The following is a 27,791-nucleotide window of genomic DNA, read 5'->3' as shown; positions in this document are numbered from 1 at the left end:
GGAAAACGTGGAAACGATAACAGATTTTATTTTCTTGGGCTCCAAAGTCACTGTGGACAGTGACTGCAGCCATAAAATTAAAAGATGCATGCTCCTTGGAAGAAAAGCTATGACAAACCTAGACAGAGTATTAAAAAGCAGAGACATCGCTTTGCCGACAGAGGTCCATATAGTCAGAGCAGTGCTTTCTCCAGTGGTCATGTATGGATGTGAGAGTTGGACCATAAAGAAAGCTGAGCACCGAAGAATTGATGCTATTGAATTGTCGTGCTAGAGAAGATGCTTTTGAGAGTCCCTTGAACTGCAAGGAGATAAAACCAGTCAATCCTATAGAAAATCAACCCTGAATATTCATTATAAGGACTGATGCTGAAACTCCAACACTTTAGCCACCTGATGCGAAGACCCAACTCATTGGAAAAGACCCTGATGCTGGGAAAGATTGAGGGCAAGAGGAGAAGGGGGCAACAGAGGATGAGATGGTTGGATGGCATCCTCGACTCAAGTGGACATTGGAGTTTGAACAAAACTCCAATGAGTTGGACTCAAATGGAGTTTGAGCAAATTCCAGGAAATAGTGAAAGACAGGGAAGGCTGACACATTGCAGTCCATGGGGTCATGGAGTCGGACACAACTTAGCAACTCAACAGCACTGCCACCGCTGATGACTCTGTCATGCTCCTGGGAGAAGGATTCTGGACTCCGTAGCTCCACGTGTAGTGCCAGGTCCAGGTTGCTGAGCTCATCGGTTATTCGCCTTTAGGTGCCTTGCCCTTGTCCAGGCAGCTTGTAGCCCTGGAGGCTCCAGTGCGGCTGGCTAGAGAAGATGTTGCAAACCCAAATAATTACAGGATCCAGGCAGGTTAGTTATGTAAGTGAACAAATGAGGCTGGATATGGAAGGGCAGATACACGTTTGCATATTAGGCATTCTGGTGCTGCTGCTGCTAAGTCGCTTCAGTCGTGTCCGACTCCGTGTGACCTCATAGACGGCAGCCCACCAGGCTACCCCGTTCCTGGGATTCTCCAGGCAAGAACACTGGAGTGGGTTGCCATTTCCCTCTCCATATGTTAGACATAGGACCGAGTTAGTTCAGTTGCTCAGTCATGTCTGACTCTTTGTGACCCCATGGACTACAGCACATCAGGCTTCCCTGTCCATCACCAACTCCTGGAGCTTGCTCAGACTCACATTCGTTGAGTCTGTGATGCCATCCAGCAGAGTTGGGTGTTGTCTAAAGGCATAGACTCTTGAGGGAGAGGGCTTAGATTCGAATCCCAATCTCAGTATCTATCATCTGCATAACTTAGAACAAATGATTCAGTCTCTGTATGCCTCAGTTTCCTCTCTGCAGGGAGTAAGGATTAAATGAGTTAGTAAAGTGCTTAAAATGGCCCCTGACATAGAGTAAACAGTGTGTTAGCTGTGTTTTTAAAGAACATTTTGATTGGCATCAGCATCCTTGTCATTTATTTTTACAATGAAATGAACTTTCTTCAGTTTTCCTAAAACATGAAGCTGTCTTGGTTTCATTAGTTCTTTAGTTTCTCCTCTTTTTTCAGAGCCTCAAGCACAGAGAGATGTCTCCTCTAGTGTGAGGATATCAACAGAGCATGAAAAATGATGAGCAATACTTGCCCTTATTGCCATGCAGGCATTAGGGTGTGGTAGGGAGCTTGCTGAATTGACGCTTGGGTCCTGTATAAAGGGTGGAGTCTCCCCCAATGGCAGATAGATTGCTAAAAGGTCAGAAGGAAGCCCAGAGTTGTCAGATCATTAATCAGTCAGTCCATCAGTCCAGTCATCCATCCAGACATCTACCTATTTATCTTTAAAATAAGCTCAAATTAGGTTTCAAACCTGTGCTACTCAGCAAAACACATCTGCAGACTGGATGCACACAGCCCTGGCGCTAGAGACTTTTGGCTGTAGACTGTTCCTTTAAGAAGATGGTGTGGCCAGAGCTGGTCTCTCCAAAGAGGCTGGAAACAGAGCTTTTTATATAGCGAATTAGGAAAGTGAACTTACTGGTGAAGGATGACACCGTGAAGCCCCTCCCAAGGACAGCAGCATGACCCGGGAACAATATATTCTGACCCTTGGGTTTCCAAGGAAAAGTGTCTGTCTTTGATTTTATTTTCTTAGAGCAGATGAAAAGATCATTTTAGCTCAGATAGGCAGGGCCACTGCTGTCATAACCACCTCTCCTAGAAGTGGCCCTTTCCTGTCAAAGACCACACCTCCTCCTCGTGTTTTGATTCTTATTGTTGCTTAGTCATGCAGTCGTGTCTGACTCTGAGACCCCATGGACTGGAGTGTCCTCTGTCCATGAGATTTCCCATGCGGGAGTACTGGAGTGAGTTGCCAGTCCCTTGCCAGGGGATCTTCCTGACCCAGGGATTGAACCTGCATCTCCTGTATTGGCAGGCATGCTTCTTTACCACTGAACCACCCGGGGAGCCCTGTGCGCTGATTGATCCCCACTCCCGCTGGTGTGCTCAGACCTGAGCTCCTCCCGCTCCACCCCCGTCCTGTTACTCTCTACAGCCATCTCCATTTCCACCAGGTAGTCTTTTAGTACTAAAAAACCAAGCACTGGCAGTCAGATTGTTGTTTCTCACGGTCTCTTCTCTGCACGCACACACTCACACGCTCACACTCACACACATCAATGCACATCAATATGCCTTGTCTCCACAGGAGCCAGAGCAGTCATTTGACAGTATGCGCTAGCACATCACTCTTCTCCAGATGGAAAACCTTCTCTCTTAACTTACAGTTTCTCAAACTCGGGTCCTGGTTTGGGTGTGGCTCCTGCATCAGGCCCCAGCTGTGTCTCCCTGTGCCCGCCTCATCCAAGAGGGCATACTGATGTGCTCCTTCATGTTTGAGCACAACGGGCTTGTTCCCGCTCTGCTGTCTTTGCCCCGTGTGTTCTCCTCCCTGAAATGCCTGCTTCCCAGTAACTGTCACCTTTGCAGGAATGCCTCTCCCCTCCTTCCATCTGAGACTGGTCAGAGCAGGAACCTTGTCTGTCTGGTGCTTGTCACCAAGTCCTAGTTGCTAAGGGTATAAATGGCTGAACTGTGGGCAGTGAGGGAGCAGGGTGGGGAGATGAGAAAAGTATTTTAAAAAAAGGATATATTCACTGAAGTCCACTTATTTAAGAGGTGGGAGGGAAAAGAGCAAATTTGTGAATAATGAGATTTCCTGATTCACTACCACTGTTGACTTACCCAACGTGCAAACGATCTGAAATGTGAGAGGAAATTTGCTCAGACCTGGCTCTCAGAGATTAGTACCTGAACAGTCCGTTTCGAGTATTCTCATCAAAGGTAAGAACAGAAAATTGCAGCCCAGACTGCCCCAGTTTTTACATGGTGATCCCTTCTTTAGAGCTGCTGATATGTTTAGTCAATGTTAATTTATTTAATACGCTTCGGCTTTTCGTTGTTTTTCAGGTCTGTTGCCACAGTTACTGGGAGTCGCCCCAGAGAAGGCCATAAAACTTACAGTAAGTCTTTTGATTTGATGCTTCTGATGAAGGTAGTTTGCACATATTCAGGAATCTAGCAGAGATTCTTAACGTGAAATAGCAGGTCTGTGTTTCCTCGGAGGTGCTAACTGATCTGAATGCAGGGCACTCACCACACACAGCTTTTTATTATTCCCCGAGGTAACACTGAACATCCGAAAACGTGATAATGTATTTGAACAGGATTTTTGGTGGTTGTCACGATTATCACCGTCCTAGCAGGGGCAGTGGCAGTAGCTGCATGTCCTTCAGTGCTGACTGTGCTAGGCGCTTTCACATTTTACCTCTGGTTGCTTTCATCTTGAGCACACTGCATACAGATATGGAGAGTGAGGCCCACGGGGGGAAGTGTTTGCCTGCGTTTGCACAGTTCATCTGTGGGAAAGCTAGAATCCAAAAGCAGTTTTTTTCTGACTCCAGAACATATCACTCAAGTACACAAGTAATTTGTGTTCGAGGTGTAACATTTGCCAGAGCAACAGGTTGAGGAATCTGAGTTCTGGTTGAAGTTGGTGCTCCATCAGATTGGTTCTCCAGTGCCCGACTCCTATCTGACAGGTGGTAAGTAGTTAGTTCGGATTTCTGGAACGGGTCAGTGATCACATTGTCATCACTAAGGTCATAAAGCCCCGGAGAGTTAGACCTTCCCTCTGGATTGGGCTGCGTAGTGTTGGCGCTGAAATTTTCCTTTCATCATCTTCCGATGTGACTGGTGGGACAGCTAATCTTCTGATTGATCCTTAAAATTGCTTGTAGTGTACACCATTTTGAGAATATTGTACTTAATTAATTAATGCTCTTGATGTTCTTTGAGAATCCTTGAGAAATTTCTTAGATGCTGAGTTTCTACCACGCTGAAAGATCTGCTCGGCTAAATGTGTTTCAGTGATGAAGCTGTTTGAGATTAAATCCTGTTAGAAGACTTGAAAGTGATTTTTAATCAAATCTTCTAAAAGTTTTTAAGTTATAAAATGTATGTTTTAATTGTGTCTCTGTTGTTAATATGTCTCTCTCTCTATGCTATGGTAATCGCAGACATGTATGAATTAGGCTTGTTAAACCACCTCTCTTAATTTATATTCTCCCCCAAACATCAGGAATGCATATCTATATATTCTGGCTTTCAAAAACGACATATATGAGATCAAGAGCAAAGTCTTAAGCTCATTCTTTTATTCAGTTTATGATTACTCCAAAACACTGGAAGAAAAATAACATTTATGTACAGTTGTATATGTGTGTTTGATGACTATCTCTATATTTTTTATCAGCTTTTCTAAATATTTTTCTTCAAGGTGAATGATTTTGTGAGGGATAAATTTATGCGCAGAGATGGCTCAGTCCCACTGGCAGCAGAAATTCTTGCCGGAGGCTGTGTAAGTACCTTTTGCGGATCTCAATACTGAAAAGACTTGTTTCATGTACATAGCCCTACCATGCTACCCAAGTGTGGACTAAGGCTTCTGTTCCCCACAGATCCTGCTCAAGGGCACTGTCTACTAGGGCACCCTGGCGTTCCCTAGACAGGCAACCGTTCCTGAGGTGGAAGCGGTAAACGTCTCTGGTCTTCCTGCCTGTTGAGTCATGCCTGTTAAATCCGCCATTGCTTGCAGCTGGTTCTGCAGTAGAAGTCGTCTGTGGCAGAAGTGTTTGGCCTTTGAGCACATCTTTGCTGACCTTTCCTGGAGTTTTATTTGTCGTGCAGTCTTTCCTCACGGCACCCTCTGCTGGGTCAGGCACTGGGATTTGTAGTTTGAAGCCAGCAGCCATAGCCCTCTGCTTTGCTTTACTTCACACACGCCAGCAGGTCTTCAAGGCTCCCCGTGCTTCCAGGAGAAGGAGGTGGGGGGTGATGGGCAGAGTGCGCTCTGCATTGTCAGAAACGCTTGGAATGAGTATTTCTTTATGTGGACGGACGACCTGCATCTTGTTCCTGAGCTCGGCAAAACATCGTGTCTTTTTTTAGTTCACGTACGGGTTTGTTCATGTGAATGTAAATACCTTAAGTAAGTTAAACTCTTCTACAAAGACGGGTGCTATTTAAAGATAAGGTTGGTTAAGTAAATGGTCTTTGATCGCTGGGGCAATAAATATGGGTATATTTTCCATCTAAACCTGTGTTTCTTGTACAAAAGATGAGATCACTTTTTTTTTTTTTTTTAATTTGCTTGTTCTGTGCAGGAATTGGTGATCATAAAATGATCTTGTCCTGAAAAGTCATTGAGTTTAGAAGTTGGGAAAACACCCGAGAATATTAAACCTTTGTCTGGAGAGGGCTTATTGTCCTAATATTGAATGGGGTTCCCTGAGTGTAGCGGGAGCGACAGAGTCCTAGCCTCTGGTGATTCTTAAGAGGCGGACGGAATTTGGCTCCAGCCTGACTCTTTCTGTTTGATCACTGACCTGTCAGAGACGGCCAGGTAAGAGCCCCTTGTCCTGTAACTTTAGGAGCATTGAGGATGGAAAAAGGGAGCCTTTAATGTCCTAAGTGAAAAGGACACACAATAATAATCAAAAAGAATATGAGGAGTTGCAGACATGGCTTTTGCCAGTAAGTATTCCTTTAAAACAACTCTAGCTTTCAGTTGAATGACTAGGTTTTCTAATTTTCAATGGCATAACCATGGGCTATATTTAGTGTATCCTCAAGGCTGCTACCAGGGGCCTGAGAGAACGGGCCGTTTCAGTAGGTCAGGTAGGTTTGTTATTTTTTTTAAAGTCAGGTTTTAAACTTGCTGAAAAGACATGATTATATATCTCTGTAAGAATTTAAAGTGGAAAACTAACTATGTGATACTACTCAAGATTTTTGGCAATAATCTTGAGCTTTATTTTCTTTTTATGAAAGCATTTTGCCCACACACAGGCCTGGGTGCCAAGGAGATTGGTCGTGGCACGTATCGTCTGCCGTAGGTGGTCTTGTTTTTTCGTTTGTGGTCGCCCATTTCAAATACAAAGCACCGATTGGCATCAGACGTGGTGCCTAGTTATTGTAAAGTGGTGCAGCCCCTTTTCAAACCTGATCTAAACACAGGCTTAAAATTGGAGCCACTGGGGCTTTACAGCTACTTAAAATATCTGCGAAATGAGGTTTGCCATCCTTCATCTCAAAGGTTGGGGAGACAGTGGTCCTCCATGTTTCAAGCCTCCTGTTTTGATTCGCCCTGCCCCTCCTTCCCCCATGCCACTGCTTTAAGAAGTAAGAGTTTATTTTTCAGGTAAGCAATCCTGTAGGTGGCAAACAATCCAGGGCCTTTAGATCCCTAAGTGGTGGGTGGCTGGTTCCCTTCAGCGTGTGTTTTGGAAGTAGGCAGCCACATCTTTCTCTGCAGGCTCTGGTGGCCTTGTCTCCATCCTCAGAGCCCGTCACATGCCCCCTTAGAGGGTCCTTGTGAGGGTGCTTCTGCCTTGCTGGCCAGCCTGGACAACAGAGAGTTTAAAAGATGGTGTCACATGGGCAGTTCCCCTTAGTTCACCCAGGCATCGCCCAGCCACGGGAGCTCACCTTGCTTTATTATTACAGAGGATTAGCATACATGGCTGGCTTTTGCACTTATAACCGCAAATTCTGGTTTCTTTGAAGATGGTTTTTTTGTGTGTGGTTGGTTTATAATCTGTTTTCTACAAAAACAGGGGTGAGATGCAAGGAGGTCCTTGTCTCCTAACCTTAACTGTCTCCTAGCTAAACTAAGGCTTGTTTTATAAGATACGTATTAGGAAAACAACAAAAATGATAGTAAATACGAAGGAAAGGGTTGGAGGAGAAAGAATAAAACTGGTCTCATTCGTTAATTTTTAAGATAATTAAATTTGTGACTGACAGATTAAAAAAAAAAACTTCTGTTTCATTGATGTGCATAAAAGGATGAATCTAGCCCTAAACTCACTCATACGCTAGTTGGGCCGCACTCCGTCGTGTCCGACTCTTTGTGACTCTTTGGACTGTAACCCACCAGGCTCCTCTTTCCATAGGATCTCCCAGGCAAGAATACTGGAGTGGGTTTCTTCCTGACCCGGGGATCAAACTCCAGTCTCCTGCACTACAGGTGGATTCTCGAGTGCTGTGCACCTCTGCACTAGTTTAGAGCACTGTTAAAAGCTTGACTTCAGTTTTCCAAGTGTTTTTGTAGATTGACACTTGCCAGTAGTGATATAATCAGCACACTACATGCTGAGACTGGGGTTTACAAACTCTGGCGTCTGAAAGGGGCCTTTTGGTTTATGCTTGCTGTGTTTAAGCTGGTTTTCTGCTTTCTCAGTTAGACTAAGAGTTGTAGGAGTTTTAACAGATACCTGGAGCCTCGAGTGTCCCTACACAAGGTATATATTACTGTCTGTTTCTTCCGTCCTTTCTTTCCTTCCTGGGTCGGGAGCTCAGTCCAGGAGGGAGACCGCTCTGGGGTGGTCACGGTCAGCAATGGTGGAGGCTTTCAGGATATGGGGCAGAGGACCTGTCGCCACTACCCATCTCCAGCTAGGCTCCCAGTGACTTTAAACCTGACATGTCATCTCTGAGTATGTTGTTGTGATTGCAGTGTTGCTGCTGCTTTAAGAAAAAATAACATATATGGTGCCATGTGGTCTGTAGGTTATAGTCCTCAATTCAAGTAAGTCTTCTGTGCCTGTTCTAGTAGAATAGAGGCTTGAAATCCTGAAGGCACTGGGATCTTTGGGTTTTGATCTTCTGATCTTAGGGTTGTCTGAAAAGGAGACACAAATGGTTCCATCATGGCACCATTAGATTAGTGGTCTAATCTACTTGGCATGAAAATCCACATTGAAATGAAAAGAAATGAAATGATATTCACTGGGAAAAAATGTCAAAAAAGGATAAACCTTCATCCTATAAAGCTCATATTTAGTAAAAATTATCTGCATACCAATAAAAATTAGTAGTATTCTGCAGTAATTTTTGGAAAGACAAGCAAATATGCTTGATAATGGGCTTCCCTGGTGCCTCAGTGGTAAGGAATCTGCCTGCCAATGCAGGAGATGCAGACAACACCAGTTTCATCCCTGAGTTGGGAAGATCCCCTGAAGGAAGAAATGGCAACATGCTCCAGTATTCTTGCCTGGAGAATCCCATGGACAGAGGAGTCTGGCAGGCTACAGTCCATGGAGTCACGAAGAGTTAAATGCTACTGAGCATAATGGGTCCACAGTATTTTTCTTTCTTTTTTAAAAAATTTTATTTTATATTGAAGTACAGTTGATTAACAGTGTTATGTTAGTTTTAGGTGTACAGCAAAGTAATTCAGTTATATATATATATATACACACATGTATGTATTCTTTTTAAAATTCTTTTCCAGTTTAGGTTATTACAGACTATTGAGCAAAGCTCCCTGTTCTATACAGAGGGTCCTGTTGGTTATCTGTTTTAAAAATAGCAATGTGTTCATGCTGATCTCAAATTCATTCTCTGTCCGCCCCCCAGTTAACTGTAAGTTTGTCCTCTAAGTCCATGAGTCTGTTTCTGCTTTCTGTGTGCATGAGTGCTCAATCACTTAGTCGAGTCTGCTCTCCACAACCCCATGGACTGTGGCCTGCCAGGTTCCTCTGTCCATGGAATCCTCCAGGCAAGAACATTGGAGTGGGTTGCCATTTCCTACTCCATTTTCTGTTTTGTAAATAAGCTTATTTGTATCAGTTTTTTTGAAAGATTCTGTATGTAAGCGGTATCATATGGCGTTTGTCTTTATGTGACTTGACTTCACTTAGAATGATAATCTCTGGGTCCGTCTGTGTTGCTGCAAATGGCATCGCCTCACTCTTCCTCATGGCTGAGTAGCATTCCATCGTGCATGTGTACTGCATCTTCTGTGGATGGACATTTAGGTTGCCTCCGTGTCTCGGCTGTTGTGGACAGTGCTTCAGTGCACATCTTGGAGCATGTATCCTTGTGAACCATGTGTTTCTCTGGATATATGCACAGAGTGGGATTGTTAGGTCATACCTTAGGTCTGTTTTTAGTTTTTTGAGGAACTTCCATACTGTTCTCCATAGTGGCTGTACCAATTTACAGTCCTACCAACAGTGTAGGAGGGTTCCCTTTTCTCCACATCCTTCTAGCATTTATTGTTTGTAGATTTGTTTTTTTGGTGATGGCCATTCTGACTGATATGAGGTGGTATCGCGTAGTTTTGATTTGCATTTCTCTAATAATTAGCAATGTTGAGCATCTTTTTATGTGCCTGTTGATCATCTATATGTCTTCTTCAGAGAAATATCTACTTAGGTCTTTTGCCCATCTTTTGATTGGATTGTTTGGCCTTTTTTGATATTGAGACACATGAGCAGTTTGTAAATTTTGGAGATTAATCCCTCATTGGTCATATCATTTGCAGATATTTTCACCTATTTTGTAGGTTGTCTTTTGTTTATGGATTCCTTTGCTATGCAAAAACTTGAGTCTAATTAAATCCCATTTGGGTTTTTTTGTTTGTTTGTTTGTTTTTTTCCCACTATTCTAGGAGTAATGGAAAGATGGTAATGGAAACTGCAAAAAAGATATTGCAGTTTATGTCAAAAAATGTTTTGCCCCTATGTTTTTCTCTAAGAATTTTATAGTATCTGATCTTACATTTAGGTCTTTAATCCATATTGAGTTTATTTTTGTGTATGTTGTTAAAGAATGTTTTATTTCATTTTTTACATGTAACTGTCCAGTTTTCCCAGCACCATTTCTTAAAGAGATTGTCTTTTCTTCACTGTATAATCTTGCCTCCTTTGTCATAAATTAATCGGCCGTAGGTACATGGGTTTATTTCTGAGCTTTCTATCATGTTCCATTGATGTGTTTTTGTGCCAGTACCATACATTTTTAATGACTGTCACTTTGTAGTATAGTCTGAATTCAGGGAGCCTGATTCCTCCAGCTCCATTTTTCTTAAGTCTTAAGATTGCTTTGTCTCTTTGGGGTCTTCTGTGTCTTCATACAAATTTTAAGATGTTTTGTTCTAGTTCTTTGAAAAATGGCATTGGTAATTTTTCCATCAAGATATATACATGTACATTTGTGTGTGTATATGTGTGAATCTATCTAATGCTTATGGGAGTTTATATTCATTTTAAGAGAAAAAAATAGTTGATGTGTTCACATCATTGGTTCTGAAAGGGATTGGTGAGAATATGCTCATGGAAAAACATGACATGAAGAGCAATCTCAACACATTGTTGACTGGGGGATTTTTGCAGAAATTAATGCTTATGGCCAGTTGATTTGTTATTTAAGTGAGTATTGAAATAGCTCCTGTCAATACCGTCTAAGTAACAAGAGATGTATTAATACGTCTCTGTTCAGTAAGTGAATTGCTCACCCCCAGAAGTAAGTATGACCCTAGTATTGTTGCCTATATTCCCATTACTGTGGTAATTTCCACATACAGGATGTTTTTATGCCTGTGTGTATAGCTGTGTATCAAAATACCATTTTTAAGGGATGTTTTTATAACTTTGTTTTTTTTTGCTTTACATTCAATTGCAATTCGTTTTTATGGTTTAGAAAAATAAAGAGACACAGACACCCATGTGTCTACCACTTAAGATGTCAAACTTGACACATGCAGCCAGAAGCCCGCATGTACCTGTCCCAATAGCGCCCCCGTCTCCCAAGAGGTAAACCTATCCTGAAGTTGGTGTTTTTCACTCCCACACCTGCTTTCTATACTTACTGTAACATCTGAGCGTATCCCTAAGCGAGATGAGTGTTTGCTTTTGGATGCTTGGTTCTGACCCAGTGCAACAAGAACACAGACCCAGAGGTTCCTGTACTGGTGCCTTTGCCTATTTTCATACTCGTGCAACTGTGTGCTTTGCTTGGAAGAAAAGAATAGTAAATGGAAATATTATTTTCAAATGCTGTAGTGTGGCTGGCATACAGTAAGTCTGTCTTATGGATGTGCGGATTTATAGAATTTTGGATAAATATAGTTGGAACAGCATATTTTTTTATTTCTTTTTTTTTTAAATTTTACAGTGTTGTGTTGGTTTCTGTCATACAACAGGAATCAGTCATATATTATTATACATATATCCCCTTTCTCTTGAGCTTCCCTCCCCTTCACCCATTGCATCCCTGTAGGTCCTCACAGGGCACCAGACTGGGCTCCCTGTGCTGCATAGCAACTTCTCCCCAGCTCTCCATCCTACATGTGATAGTGTATATGTGTCGGTTGTACTTTCTCCATTCATCCCACTCACTCCCTCTCCCACTGTGTCCACAAGTCCATCCGTTCTCTACTTCTGTGTCTCCATTCCTTCCCTCAAGACAGTTCATGGGTACCATTTTCTAGATTCCAAATGTATGTGTTAATATACTGTTTATTTTTCTCTTTCTGACTTGACTTTGCTCTGTATAGCTGGTGATAGTTCCATGCACTGGAGTGGTGCACAAGCTCCCTACCTGCCTTACTGTCCCCGCTGCTGCTCTTCTTCCTAATGGGAATGGTGTCAGTGTTTCTCCATCACTGTGGAAGAAGGATGTTCTGGCTATCTATTGTTGTGTAACAAGTCATCCTGAAACAGTAGTGGCTTCAAACAGCAGTTGACGACTCTTTCTCCCAGTTCTGTGGGCTGACTCAGTGCACTGGGGCAGTTCTTGCCTGTGATCTCCGTGCGGTGATGGGCAGACAGCAGCTGGGCTGGCATCGTCTGAAGGCTGTGCTGGACGGCCGGGGTGGCTCCCGCATGTGGCTGGTGCTGGTGCTTACTCTGGGCTGGGAGCATCTGGGGCTCTTGTCCAGAGCACCTGCTGGGTTCCTCGCTGTAGCCTGAGCTTTTCAAACCTTGGCAGCTTGATTCTAAGAGAATGCTTCCCCAAAACAAGCATTCTAAGGGTACCGGGTAGAAACTGCAAAACTTCGTATGGCCTAGCTTTCAGTAGCATTTCTGCTTCATTCTGTCGGTCAGACAAGCACTCTGCCAGTTCAGCTTCAGGAGGAGAGAAGTTAGACACAGTCTCTGAGTGAAGGAGAATGACAGCAAAGAATCTTTAAACTGTCACTGGAGGGTTCAGTTAGCAGTGTCATAGGATAGGAGCATCCTCATTGCCCTGCACGCTATGAAGGGTTCCTAGTTAATCACATGTCTTCTCCAAGGACCTGTTGGTGATTCTAGAACCCATTCCTGTTCCATAGCACTCTTGGTTGCAGGGAGCAGAAGCTCACTGAAAAAGGAGTAACTCAAAGTTTCCATTAAGGATATACATGAAATCAAGGGCTCTGGAAAATTTAAGTGGGCTACTCTCTCTGTTTTCTCTGTGGCTTCTTGGTCTCTCTCACAATGACTTTGCATCTCTGCATAGTTTTAAAAGACTTTCCTTTTTTCTTATTGGAATATAATTCCTTTACACTGTTGTGTTAGTTTCTACTGTACGGTGAAGTGAATCAGCTACAAGGCTTTGCTTTTTTAGAGCAGTTTTAGATTGACAACATTGAGAGAAAGGTACAGAGATTCCCCATGTACCCCTTGCCCACTTACCTGCATAGCCTTGCCATGGTCATCATCCCTACTGCAGTGGTGCATCTGTTACAACTGATGAAACTACGTCGACACGTTAGTCCTTCAGAGCCCATAGTTCACTTTAGGGTTCATTTGTGGTGTCATGGATTCTGTGGCTTTGGACAAATGTATAATGACATACACCCATCACTATAGTATCATGCAGAGTGTTTTCACTGCCCCGAAAATCTGTGCTCCATCCATCCATCCATCCATGTTTTCCTCCCTGCCCCACCTCTAGCAGCCATTGATGTTTTTGCTGTCTCCATAGTTTTACCTTTTCCAGAATGTCTTATGGTTAGAACCATGCAGTTTTGTAGTCTCTCCAGATTGACTGTTTTCACTTAGTAATGTGCATTTAAGGTTCCATGTCTTTTCACAGGGCTTCCCTAATGGCCCAGTGGTAAAGAATCCACCTGCCAAACAGAAGATCTGCATTCGATTCCTGGGTTGTGAAGATCCCCTGGAGAAGGAAATGGCAGCCCACTCCAGTATTCTTGCCTGGGAAATCCCACAGACAGAGGAGCCTGGTGGCCTACCAGTCCATGTGGTCACAAAAGAGTCAGGCATGACTTGGCAACTGAGCAACAACAGTGTTCCTTGAGTGTATCATAGTTTATCTGTTCTCCTACTGAGGGACATTCTGGTTTCTTACAAGTTTTGGCAGTTGTAAATAACACTGCTGTAAACATCCTTGTGCCAGGTTTTTGTTGAAAACATAAATTTTCAACTCCTTTGGGTAAATACCAAAGAGTGCGATTGTTGAATCTTTACTATGAGACTATGTGTAGTTTTTTAAGAAACCTCCTAACTGTTTTCCAAAGTGGCTGGACCGTTTTGCATCCTGCCAGCAGGGCCACTCTGCATCCATGTCAGCATTTCATGCTGTCAGTGTTCCATGCATCTTTTTGCTTCTATAATCCATCTTCTCTTCCTCATGGTGTTCACTTCTTCAAGAATTCCTTTCATATTTTTGCTGGCCATCTGGTCTCTCACTTTGCAGTTTGACCTTCAACTTATTATCCTCAGCTCTAGCTAATTGCTTAATTTTGTTTTTTCATTTAATTTTTTGAGAGGAAATTTGACTGGCAAGCCTCAACTTGTGTGCTTGGTCACAGAACACTAGTGTGTGTGTGTGTGTGTGTGTGTGTGTGTGTGTGTGTGAGTCAGTCATATCCGACTCTTTGCAATCCCTTGGATTGTAGCCTGCCAGACTTCTCTGTCCTTGGAATTCTCCAGGCAAGAATACTGGAGTGAGTTGCCATTCCCTTCTCCAGGGGATCTTCCCGACCCAGGGATTGAACCCGGGTCTCCTGCATTGCAGGCAGATTCTTTATCATCTGAGCCTCCAGGGAAGCCCATGACATGCCAGATATTCATACCTTTGCTTGACAAATCTATTTGTTTCAACTATTTATAAATGTGTTCAAACCCTTTGTTGCACCATTTTGGTTTTTAGTTTGAATTCTGTAAGTATCCTGTGAATAACAGTGTAGGTACTTCTGTCATAAAATATACCCAAAGCCTTATTCCTTATGACTGAGCGTGGAATCACTTTCAGTCAGTCATTTCAAACCAGGGAGAAAATTCCCTCACGTAATGAACACATGTGTCCTGGCAATCAGAGCTGGTCGTTGGAGTGTCAAAATTGGATTTAAGTCTTCTGTGATCATTCTCTTCACAGGGTTTTCTGTGGAGATGTGGCCTCATGGTATAGTATTCTTAAGGCAGAATCCTAATTCCTCTCTGCAGGTGCACGTATCCTACTTAGAAATATAGACTGATACAGGAATCAATCATTAAGTTGAATTTCTATGAGATTGCTGCTGTGTCACGTGTCAAGTAGCCAAGATTTATTATGTGTTATAATGATGCTTTGGAAATAAGGGTATTATTTTTAATACTTACATTATAATTTATTTATAGTTTAATGAAAATCTAATGTCTAGTTACATTGTTATTGTTTTTATTTGCAGTATCTCTAGGAGACTTTTTGCATACCCCTGAAAATACAAAACCATGTTGTAAGGCTTCCCCCCTACCATGGTAAAATAATAGTTTAATAGATGACTTCCAACAAGATTATAGTGAATTAAGTTATCCTTGTTTCATAAACTTTAGATTATTTAAAATAATTTTCATATTTTTACAAACAAAAAATTGTACCAAACATACGTATTTTAGTCAAGATCATATCATAAATGTTTTCTCTCTTTCAACATATTGTGATTTTTCATTAAAAAAATAACCGTATTAAAGCTAGAGTAGAAAACAAAGCAAAAGAAACTGTCCATAATTCTTCAGTTCTCATACTGTAAGTTTTCTTAATCTGTATTTATGCTTTTTCCCTGACTTCCAACTCTACTGACTGCAAGGCTCAGAGGTTGTATCAGGTATTATTAATATATATGACCTGTTGTCTTTGTCAGATGTGGTCCTGCTTTGCTATTTGAGCTCTTCCTTTATAACTTTGTGCTGACAGCTAATTGTATCCTGGGGGCCTTGGGTGGGTGTTGACAGAACTGAGAATCTATAAGTGCACAGGATAGGACTCTTGTCTGACTGTTCTGCCTCTGCAGAACCTTGTGTCTGACATACAGGAAAGGCTTAAAAGTATTTATGAGATGAATAAAGAAACGCTTGACTAGAAGGTGTTGGTGATGAGGGCAGTAAATGTAGGACAGTCATTTGATACACTGTGTTGCCACTAACTCAGTTATAGATGGGCAGTGAAGACACCGTACCTCCAGGGATTGGAACAGGGTGAAGGAATTGATGGACCTTAGGGAATACCTCTAACATGCCTACACACGAACACCCCTGGATGTTTCTCAAATAATATTTTCATTGGTCACTCAGTAAAGGAACCAAGCTTTAAAAAGCTCGTATTGGTTTATTTGACTTCAGTTCTAAAAATGGCAAATAAACTAACCTGCAAATATATGCAGAATCTTAAGAACAGGATGAAGATATATAGCTTGGGGCACTTGGTATAACTTACTCATTATTGCTTATGTTCTTAGTAGAAAAGATTTTATTGGATGGTTAACATGTGAAATTATGTCAGAATCATGAAGGAATCATAGGAAAGAATGGCTTTAAAAACAAAAAAGACTGACAATGCTCCAATACCACAACACATCTACTGGAGTAAGTAAACTCGAGAACACTGATGGTACCTGGGGCTGGCGAGGATGTGGAGCAACAAAAACTCTCATTTGTTCCTGGCAATGGTGCGCAGTGGCACAGCCTCTTTGGAAGACCGTTTGGAGGTTTCTCAGTGAAACCTCCTCTCACAGTAAGATCCAATAACTACATTCTTTGGTATTTACTCAAAGGGGTTGGAAACTTATGTTTTCAGCAAAAGCCTTAAAACTGCTACATACTGTAGTGTCCAACTACAGGATGTCCTGTAAAAGGCAAAACTATGCAGACAGCAGAAGGGCCAGTGGTTGCCAGGCGTTGGGAGGAGGAAGGGGTGAATAAGCAGAACACAGGATTTTTAGGGCAGTGAAAATACTTTGTATGATACTCAGTTCAGTTCAGTCACTCAGTCGTGTCTGACGCTTTGCGACCCCATGAATCGCAGCACACCAGGCCTCCCTGTTCATCACCAACTCCCGGAGTTCACTCAGACTCATGTCCATCGAGTCAGTGATGCCATCCAGCCATCTCATCCTCTGTCGTTCCCTTCTCCTCCTGCCCCCAGTCCCTCCCAGCATCAGAGTCTTTTTCAATGAGTCAACTGTTTGCATGAGGTGGTCAAAGTACTGGAGTTTCAGCTTCAGCATCAGTCCTTCCAATGAACACCTAGGACTGATTTCCTCTAGGATGGACTGGTTGGATCTCCTTGCAGTCCGAGGGACTCTCAAGAGTCTTCTCCAACACCACAATTCAAAAGCATCAATTCTTTAGCAAGGTGAAAAGACAGCCTTCAGAATGGGAGAAAATAATAGCAAATGAAGCAACCGACAAACAACTAATCTCAAAAATATACAAGCAACTCCTACAGCTCAACTCCAGAAAAATAAACGACCCAATCAAAAAATGGGCCAAAGAACTAAATAGACATTTCTCCAAAAAAGACATACAGATGGCTAACAAACACATGAAAAGATGCTCAACATCACTCATTATCAGAGAAATGCAAATCAAAACCACTATGAGGTACCATTTCACACCAGTCAGAATGGCTGCGATCCAAAAGTCTACAAATAATCAATGCTGGAGAGGGTGTGGAGAAAAGGGAACCCTCTTACACTGTTGGTGGGAATGCAAACTAGTACAGCCACTATGGAGAACAGTGTGGAGATTCCTTAAAAAACTGGAAATAGAACTGCCTTATGATCCAGCAATCCCACTGCTGGGCATACACACTGAGGAAACCAGAAGGGAAAGAGACACGTGTACTCCAATGTTCATCGCAGCACTGTTTATAATAGCCAAGACGTGGAAGCAACCTAGATGTCCATCAGCAGATGAATGGATAAGAAAGCTGTGGTACATATACACAATGGAGTATTACTCAGCCATTAAAAAGAATACATTTGAATCAGTTCTAATGAGGTGGATGAAACTGGAGCCTATTATACAGAGTGAAGTAAGCCAGAAGGAAAAACATAAATACAGTATACTAACGCATATATATGGAATTTAGAAAGATGGTAACAATAACCCTGTGTACGAGACAGCAAAAGAGACACTGATGTATAGAACAGTCTTATGGACTCTGTGGGAGAGGGAGAGGGTGGGAAGATGTGGGAGAATGGCAATGAAACATGTAAAATATCATGTAGGAAACGAGTTGCCAGTTCAGGTTCGATGCATGATGCTGGATGCTTGGGGCTGGTGCACTGGGACGGCCCAGAGGGATGGTATGGGGAGGGAGGAGGGAGGAGGGTTCGGGATGGGGAACACATGTATACCTGTGGCGGATTCATTTTGATATTTGGCAAAACTAATACAATTATGTAAAGTTTAAAAATAAAATAAAATTGGAAGAATAAAAAAAAAATAAATAAATAAAAAAAAAAAAGAAGACTCTAAAAAAAAATAAATAAATAAAAAAAAAAAGCATCAATTCTTCGGTGCTCAGCTTTCTTCACAGTCCAACTCTCACATCCATACATGACCACTGGAAAAACCATATTATAATACGGCTAGTATGTCAGTAACCATTTTCCCAAACCTATAGACTATACACCTCCTTGAGTGAACCTTAATTAAACTCTGGATTCTGGAGGATTATGAAAATAATTTTGCTCCTTCACAGTTAGCCCAGTAAGTCTTCTTGGGGGTAGGATTAAGGCACTGGGCTGCAGTGAGAATTCTATGCCTGGTGCTATGGAAAACTCTTTCTCCAGACTTTTACTTGAACTTGGAGCAAAAGTAAAAGATATCTGATAGCAGTCAGAGTTCTGAACGCTGGCCTAATTGGCTGCCTTTATGTGTGTGTGTGTGTGTCCGTCCCTCAGTTGTAACCCCAGGGACTGTGCCCTCCCCCCCAGGCTTCTGTGTCTATGAATTCTCTAGGTAAAGAACAGTAGAGTGGTAGCCATTCCCTTCACCAGGGGATCTTCCTGACTCAGGGATCGAACCCCGGCCTCCTGCTTTGCAGACGAATACTTGATCATCTGAATCACCAGGGAAGCCAAGGGCTGCCTTTGGTGCCTCAGAGACATCGTCTGATCCGAAGCAAGTCCATCTCATGATAGACCCTGAGCCAACCAGCTGTCGCTCTTCCCTTCTCCCTTCCCCTTCTTTGGGAAAATCTCAGAGTTTTTGTTTGACTCAACACAGTTCAAACCCTGGGTCGTCCTTCTGGTTTTCTAATAAATAGGGGAGGGGTTTGTTGTAATTTGAAAATATGAAGAAAGGTTGGGTCCCATCTTTAATACAGTTAAGATACTTTAGACATTGAAGGTCTGTAAATCATTAAGGAATTCTGTAGTCAAAATAGACATAATATAACAGGTAGAGCCCAAATATGAATGTATTTGACAGGTCTATAACTTAATTACTTTTTAATATCCGTCAAACCAATTCTACTTCAGTTTGTTGGCCAGGCTTCTATAGGCATATTAAAACCCTATGAAGTTGAAAACTTGAAACTTAATATTTGTAAAGCACATTAACAGTGTACCTTTTTTCTGCCTTGCCATGTAGTTAAGAAATTAAGAATAGGAGATTTCAATTTGGTATCTGTCTCAAAAACAGGTAAGTGGTAAGAATCTGTTCTCTTTTCAGAATTCTTAACAGTCAAGTCACAGATTTTTCGCTTAAGAGCTTAATTTACACATCAAATCAAAGGAGAAAATTCCATATTGCTTTGTGTTAGGAGGCATGCATTTAGTAAGTTTAACTAGGTGTATTAGTTTTCTAGGCTGCCATAGCAAAATGCCACAGGCTTAACAATAGAAGCGTGGCTTAAACAACAGAAAACGTTTTCCTCACACTTGTAGAAGCAGGAAGTCCAAGATCAAGGTCTGCAAGTTTGGTTTTCTTCTTAGGCTTCTTTCCTTTGCTTGCAGGAGGCTATCCTCCCCCTGCATCCTCACATGGTCACCCCTCAATCTGTGTATTGTCTTTATCGTAATCTCTTAAGGACTCTGGTCGTACTGAATTAGAGCACACCCGTAAGACTTTGGGAGAAGGCAGTGGCACCCCACTCCAGTACTCTTGACTGGAAAATCCCATGGATGGAGGAGCCTGGTGCACTGCAGTCCATGAGGTCGCTAGGAGTCGGACACGACTGAGCGACTTCACTTTCACTTCTCACTTTCAGGCATTGGAGAAGGAAATGGCAACCCACTCCAGTGTTCTTGCCTGGAGAACCCCAGGGACGGGGGAACCTGGTGGGCTGCCGTCTATGGGGTCGCACAGAGTTGGACACGACTGACGCGACTTAGCAGCAGTAGCAGCAGCATAAGACTTCACAAACTGTCGGTCAGGACTGAAGCGACTTAGCACGCATGCACGCATATGACTTCATGGGCTTCCCACATGGCACTAGTAAAGAACCTGCCTGCCAATGCAGGAGACATAAGAGATGCAAGTTCGAATCCCTGGGTTGGAAAGGTCCCCTGGAAGAGGAAATGGCAACCCACTCCGGTATTCTTGTCTGGAGAATCCCATGAACAGAGGAGCCTGGCAGGCTACAGTCCATAGGGTTGCTAAGAGTTGGACACAACTGAAGCGACTTTAGCACACATGCATATGACCTCATGTTCCCTTCATTACCTCTTAAAAGGCTCTGTCTCCAAGTGCAGTCACATAAAAAGTATAGGCTCAGGTCTTCAGCATATGAATTTTGGAGGGACAGGATTCAGCCCATAACCCCAGGAGTTAAGAGAAGAGTTATTTTCTCAGCTGCAGTACAGGTTCAGGTTCTTGATCATGGCGGGTGCTGACCCCTCGTGCGGCCACTGGGTCCAGCACTTTCCCTTCGCAGCTGGATGGAGTGAGCGGCACCTCAGCCTCATGCCCTCATATTTGCCAGCTTCTCTTTAAGATTGCCGAGCACCTGCCCATCTTCAATATTTGTGAACAGCAGCCGAGTGCTGTTGGGCACTGCGTTTGAATTTAATTCACCCACTGTTATTTGCTGAATATCTGCTTTTGTACGCGTGTTCTTCGTACAACGTGATAATACCTATACTGCATACAAGTGACATGCAAGTTATTTTCATGTCTCCATTTAACATTGAGGTAGAGAGTAAATGGAGAAGGAAATGGCAACCCACTCCAGTGTTCTTGCCTGGAGAATCCCAGGGACAGGGAGCCTGGTGGGCTGCCATCTATGGGGTCGCACAGAGTCAGACACGACTGAAGCAACTTAGCAGTTTAGCAGAGAGTAAGTGGAAAATGTGTCGAAGCTTAGATTTCCTAAGAAATCTTTGTTTCCTAATTTACTCAAATATCACATTCTGTATCATTCTGTGTTCCCTCATATCTCAGTTGGTAAAGAATCTGCCTGCAGTACAGGAGACCTGGGTTTGATCCTGGGTTGGGAAGATACCCTGGAGAAGGAAGTGGCAACCTGCTCCAGTGTTCTTGCCTGGAGAATCTCATGGATAGAGGAGCCTGCAAGCTACAGTCCATGGGGTCGCAGGAGTCGGACACAACTTAGTGATTAAATCACAAATCATTAGACATTTACTAGTGTAGACCTTTATTGTAGTTACAGTTTTATAGTTTTATTTGTATCTAAATAATCAAAATAATGTACATAGGTTTTAGTTTAAAAAAAAAAAACCTCATACTCCATAAGTTCATATTAATCTATTTTTGACACATGTAAGCACACATATTTGAATGTCACTGTGCAATTAGATATTCTTAGCACATGTCACTTGTGAAAAGCACTTTAAATCTAAGTACATTCAATTGAGCATAATTAAAATATCAAGATACATATTCTTCATATACATTTTGCCACTTAATTTTTTAAGTAGCTCTAAGTATCTACCATGTGAATTCAAATTAAAAGGAGGTGATTAAATTACAGTTATATTTAATGCTTTTAGTTTAAAATATAGCAGAAATTACACTGTGTTAAAAAAAAAAATACATTGCTGTTTTCTGTGGACAGCAGACTGATGACAGAATCAAATTTTTTTTTTTTTTTTTTTACATGGAACACTGTTACTCTTCTCTGAGTATTCACGAGACTGTTGCCTAGAAGGGTGGGGGCAGAAACAGGGATCCTTAGGGCTTTATCATCTCGTGAGTTCTTTTGGCGCCTCCCAAATCCCAAGAAAGAATGTTCAAGGAGTGCATCCTGGTTAGTAAAGAAGCATTAAGAGAAAAGCTCGTTTAGTTTCTAACAGGTGAGAGAGAATGAGTTATGGGGCTCCTGAACATCTTCTAGATTATCTAAAAGGTTATCTTTTAAATAATGTGTTTAGGCTGCTGCTATTTCCTGTGATTGTAATCATGAGCAGAACGCCTCAAGTCATGTTTAATTCCCGTGTACCTTTTTTTTTGATTTGTTCCCACCGCGCAGTTTGAGAGATCTTGTTCCCCAACCTGGGATTGAACCTGGATGGCGCCTGGCATGAAAGCACCAAGGCCTAACCACTAGACTGTCAGGAATTTCTCTATTCCCATGTAACTTTAAAACCTACTTGGTCATAATCATTGGCCCTAAAACAAGTTGCATTTTAGTGGAGAGCATTGTTCTTGGAACAGAGAATTTGGGCAGTACATTAAGATTCTAGAAACTGTTGCCTTTCTAAATATTTGATTTCTTGAAATTCTGTTTTTAAGAAAGAAGTATTTCTTCCCTCAAAAAAGTTAACTGTGCAGATCAGAAGAGTCAATAATGAAGCAAATCATATAATACGGCAGAAGGAATTTGGGGGCGAAAGTGGGAGAAAGAGAAGAAAACATCAAGCCGACAGAAGCAGTTCGCCCTGAGCAAAAGCTGTGAGAGAAGCCCCGTTCCAGGTTCTTTGCAAGACTATCTTGCCCCTTTTGGAGAGGGGGTATTAGAAGGGAAACACCTATATTTTACTTCGAGGCTTGAGGACCGTATCATGGGAAAAATTAGGACATTTGGAAAGAATGATGCTTTTTTTTTTTTTCTTTTTAAACTTTACATAATTGTATTAGTTTTGCCAAATATCAAAATGAATCCACCACAGGTATACATGTGTTCCCCATCCTGAACCCTCCTCCCTCCCCATACCATCCCTCTGGGTTGTCCCAGTGCACTAGCCCCAAGCATCCAGTATCATGCATCGAACCTGGACTGGCATCTCGTTTCATACATGATATTTTACATGTTTCAATGCTGTTCTCCCAAATCTCCCCACCCTCTCCCTCTCCCTCAGAGTCCATAAGACTGTTCTATACATCACTGTCTCTTTTGCTGTCTTGTACACAGGGTTATTGTTACCATCTTTCTAAATTCCATATATATGCGTTAGTATACTGTATTGGTGTTTTTCCTTCTGGCTTACTTCACTCTGTATAATAGGCTCCAGTTTCATCCACCTCATTAGAACTGATTCAAATGTATTCTTTTTAATGGCTGAGTAATACTCCATTGTATATATGTACCACAGCTTTCTTATCCATTCATCTGCTGATGGACATCTAGGTTGCTTCCATGTCCTGGGTATTATAAACAGTGCTGCGATGAACATTGGGGTACACGTGTCTCTTTCCCTTCTGGTTTCCTCAGTGTGTATGCCCAGCAGTGGGATTGCTGGATCATAAGGCAGTTCTATTTCCAGTTTTTTAAGGAATCTCCACACTGTTCTCCATAGTGGCTGTACTAGTTTGCATTCCCACCAACAGTGTAAGAGGGTTCCCTTTTCTCCACACCCTCTCCAGCATTTATTATTTGTAGACTTTTGGATCGCAGCCATTCTGACTGGCGTGAAATGGTACCTCATAGTGGTTTTGATTTGCATTTCTCTGATAATGAGTGATGTTGAGCATCTTTTCATGTGTTTGTTAGCCATCTGTATGTCTTCTTTGGAGAAATGTCTATTTAGTTCTTTGGCCCATTTTTTGATTGGGTCATTTATTTTTCTGGAGTTGAGCTGTAGGAGTTGCTTGTATATTTTTGAGATTAGTTGTTTGTCGGTTGCTTCATTTGCTATTATTTTCTCCCATTCTGAAGGCTGTCTTTTCACCTTGCTAATAGTTTCCTTTGATGTGCAGAAGCTTTTAAGGTTAATTAGGTCCCATTTGTTTATTTTTGCTTTTATTTCCAATATTCTGGGAGGTGGGTCATAGAGGATCCTGCTGTGATGTATATCGGAGAGTGTTTTGCCTATGTTCTCCTCTAGGAGTGTTATCGTTTCTGGTCTTACGTTTAGATCTTTAATCCATTTTGAGTTTATTTTTGTGTATGGTGTTAGAAAGTGTTCTAGTTTCATTCTTTTACAAGTGGTTGACCAGTTTTCCCAGCACCATTTGTTAAAGAGATCGTCTTTAATCCATTGAATATTCTTGCCTCCTTTGTCAAAGATAAGGTGTCCATATGTGCGTGGATTTATCTCTGGGCTTTCTATTTTGTTCCATTGATCAATATTTCTGTCTTTGTGCCAGTACCATACTGTCTTGATAACTGTGGCTTTGTAGTAGAGCCTGAAGTCAGGCAGGTTGATTCCTCCAGTTCCATTCTTCTTTCTCAGGATTGCTTTGGCTATTCGAGGTTTTTTGTATTTCCATACAAATTGTGAAATTATTTGTTCTAGCTCTGTGAAGAATACCGTTGGTAGCTTGATAGGGATTGCATTGAATCTATAAATTGCTTTGGGTAGTATACTCATTTTCACTGTATTGATTCTTCCAATCCATGAACATGGTATATTCCTCCATCTATTAGTGTCCTCTTTGATTTCTTTCACCAGTGTTTTATAGTTTTCTATATATAGGTCTTTAGTTTCTTTAGGTAGATATATTCCTAAGTATTTTATTCTTTTCGTTGCAATGGTGAATGGAATTGTTTCCTTAATTTCTCTTTCTGTTTTCTCATTATTAGTGTATAGGAATGCAAGGGATTTCTGTGTGTTGATTTTATATCCTGCAACTTTACTATAGTCATTGATTAGTTCTAGTAATTTTCTGGTGGAGTCTTTAGGGTTTTCTATGTAGAGGATCATGTCATCTGCAAATAGTGAGAGTTTTACTTCTTCTTTTCCAATTTGGATTCCTTTTATTTCTTTTTCTGCTCTGATTGCTGTGGCCAAAACTTCCAAAACTATGTTGAACAGTAATGGTGAAAGTGGGCACCCTTGTCTTGTTCCTGACTTTAGAGGAAATGCTTTCAGGTTTTCACCATTGAGGATAATGTTTGCTGTGGGTTTGTCATATATAGCTTTTATTATGTTGAGGTATGTTCCTTCTATTCCTGCTTTCTGGAGAGTTTTTATCATAAATGGGTGTTGAATTTTGTCAAAGGCTTTCTCTGCATCTATTGAGATAATCATATGGTTTTTATTTTTCAATTTGTTAATGTGGTGTATTACATTGATTGATTTGTGGATATTGAAGAATCCTTGCATCCCTGGGATAAAGCCCACTTGGTCATGTTGTATGATCTTTTTAATGTGTTGTTGGATTCTGATTGCTAGAATTTTGTTAAGGATTTTTGCATCTATGTTCATCAGTGATATTGGCCTGTAGTTTTCTTTTTTTGTGGGATCTTTGTCAGGTTTTGGTATTAGGGTGATGGTGGCCTCATAGAATGAGTTTGGAAGTTTACCTTCCTCTGCAATTTTCTGGAAGAGTTTGAGCAGGATAGGTGTTAGCTGCTTTGTGTGGATAGAGTGCCATTCACTCGAGAAGCGTGGTGCTCGGCTTCCTGCTGACATAGTTGTAGCTTCTGTAGCCCCATGCCCCTCTCTGGTTGCTCTCAGCCCTCCCGGAAGCAGAAGTGGATTTATGAAGATCACGGACTTCAGAGGGACACACGCAGCTAAAGCTGTTGTATGCAGATGTGTACTTTTATTTGTGTCGGGAGCGAGATCAGGCGTCTGGCCTCCACTTGTGCTCTTCTCGGTCGTTTCAGTCGTGTCCAGCTCTTTGTGTTGACCCCATGGACTGTGGCCCGCCAGGCTCCTCTGTCCATGGGATTCTCCAGGCAAGAGCACTGGAGTGGGTTGCCGTTTCCTTCTCCAGGGGATCTTCTTGCCCCAGGAATCGAACCTGTGTCTCTTAGGTCTCCTGCATTGGCAGGCATTTATTCTTTATCACTAGTGCCACCATAAACCCTAGCATCCTGTTGGGATGGCTTTAAAGGCCAAATGTTAGAACTTGATCTTGAACATTAAGGGTGATTGTGTTGCCTTTCCCTTCTAGCGGTCGTATCGCCTGATCAGAAGGAGTACATGGCGCGTCGCTTTCGGCAGGGGAAGCTCTTCTGTACTGCACTCAAGCTAGTCTCTTTCTCAGCCCCTTCTGTGCACATCTCCACAGTATCTTGCCAGCTGTTGAGAGCAGCCCACCCCTAATAGAACAGCGACCAGCCCACAAATAGTGTTCTAATCTGTGCTGGTTATCTACCTAGCCATTGTCTTTTTTACCAGGACGTGATGATTACCTGTTTCTCAGTTAAAAAAAAAAAAAAAAAAAAAACCTTCAAAATGTATAAGTACCCAGAATGTATTGAACGTTACCGTGAATTTGATTAAATATAACTGAATGAATTAGTATTAAACAAAAGCCATCAGGTTATGCTGAGCTCTAGGGCATCACCTGTCACTCAGTTAGAGGAGTTCTTTCCATCCTTTTTTTACTCCCCCTTTTTTTTGACCTGATAAGGCCACTTCCTATGAATCCTGAATATGACTGTGCTTTCCTATGAAAGAAGGTTTAATCTGCAAGTTCCTAGGAAAGGGAAATTTGAAAACTCAGTTGCACTGGCTTTAAAAGGGCTTGTTTAAATTCACCTAAACAGAGTTCCGTCATGTATTTATTGATGGTACCCAGTACCACTGATTGAGTGCTGCGGTGTGCTGGTGCTTGGTACTTGTTTTGGTACCAGAAACCAATTTGGTACCAAATCCGGTACTTGTTTCCATGTTCTGCTCTCATCATCCTCTAAATAACACCCAAAATATGGGCTCCACGAGGGCGAGGATCTTTGTCAGTTTCGTTTATTCCTGTCCACCCGATTCTACAGTTGGCATGTTGAAAGCATGAAGAACATTAATGTCACTGTGTCCATTTTACAGATGAAGTAAGTTTTGAGTGTGTAAGAAGCTTGTTAGAGCCTAAGCTGTCAATCATGGGGCTGCATCAACTCCCAACAGCGCCCCCTGTTTCTTGAGCAGCTGCTCTGTGTCAGGTCCTGTGCTGGCTATTATTTAGTCCTCACGATGAGTCTATGAAATGGTTACAACTCTTTGTTGTTGTTCAGTAGCTAAGTCATGTCCGACTCTGTGACCCAGTGGACTGCAACATACCAGGTTTTCCTGTCCTGCACTATCTCTGGGAGTTTGCTCAAACTCAGGTCCAGTGAGTCGGTGTTGCTCTCTAACCATTTCATCCACCTTGCCCCCTGTTCCTCCTGCCCTCAGTCTTTCTCAGCATCAGGGTCTTTTCCAGTGAGTTGGCTGTTCGCATCAGGTGGCCAAAGTACTGTAGCTTTAGCTTCGGCATCAGTTCTTCCAGTGAATATTCAGAGTTGATTTCCTTTCAGATTGAGTGGTTTGATCTTCTTGCTGTCCAAGGGACTCTCAAGAGTCTTCTCCAGCACCACAGTTTGAAGGTATCAATTCTTAGTGCTCAGCCTTCTTAGTGGTCCAGCTCTCACATCTGTACATGACTACTGGAAAAACCATAGCCTTGACTAGACGGACCTTTGTCGGCAAAGTGATGTTTACTTGTTTATTTTTTTGTCTCTACTTTTTAGTGTACCGTCTAGGTTTGTCATAACTTTTCTCCCGAGGAGCAAGCATCTTTTAAATTTCATCGCTGCAGTCACCACCCACAGTGATTTTGGAGCCCTGCAAAATAAAATCTTTCAGTTTCCACTTTCCCTATCTGTTTGCCATGGAGTAGTGGGACTGGATGCCGTGATCAAAACAGCCCTATGTAGTGTTTAAACTCTGGCTGCCTGCTGCGTCTTCCAGTCTTTGGGCAGAGGACTTGAAGGCATGAGCAGTGGCCTTGGGCTCTTCCTTAGATGTCACTAACTGCTTCATCCTCTCATCTATGTTGCAGGTCAGACTGACTTCGCCATAACTTACACGGGAGAGCCAGAGTGTAACTTTACTGTTGCTTCTTAGGGCTCTT

General features: G+C 42.2%; 1 protein-coding gene across 3 annotated transcripts in view; it reads left to right on the top strand.

Annotated features, from left to right (window-relative positions):
• SLC25A13 (solute carrier family 25 member 13) overlaps nt 1–27,791 on the top strand; it is a 231,918-nt gene that overhangs the window by 157,593 nt on the left and 46,534 nt on the right. For all 3 annotated transcript variants that reach the window (XM_061413497.1, XM_061413496.1, XM_061413498.1), the window contains 2 exons: nt 3,463–3,515; nt 4,832–4,912. In XM_061413497.1, coding sequence (XP_061269481.1) covers nt 3,463–3,515; nt 4,832–4,912 — 134 coding nt within the window. The remainder of the gene's footprint in view (nt 1–3,462; nt 3,516–4,831; nt 4,913–27,791) is intronic.

Source organism: Bos javanicus, chromosome 4 (genome assembly GCF_032452875.1).
Source record: "Bos javanicus breed banteng chromosome 4, ARS-OSU_banteng_1.0, whole genome shotgun sequence".
Classification (NCBI taxonomy): Eukaryota; Metazoa; Chordata; class Mammalia; order Artiodactyla; family Bovidae; genus Bos; species Bos javanicus.
Note: the sequence above shows the minus strand (reverse complement) of the source record. Positions and strands in the feature narration are given on the sequence as shown.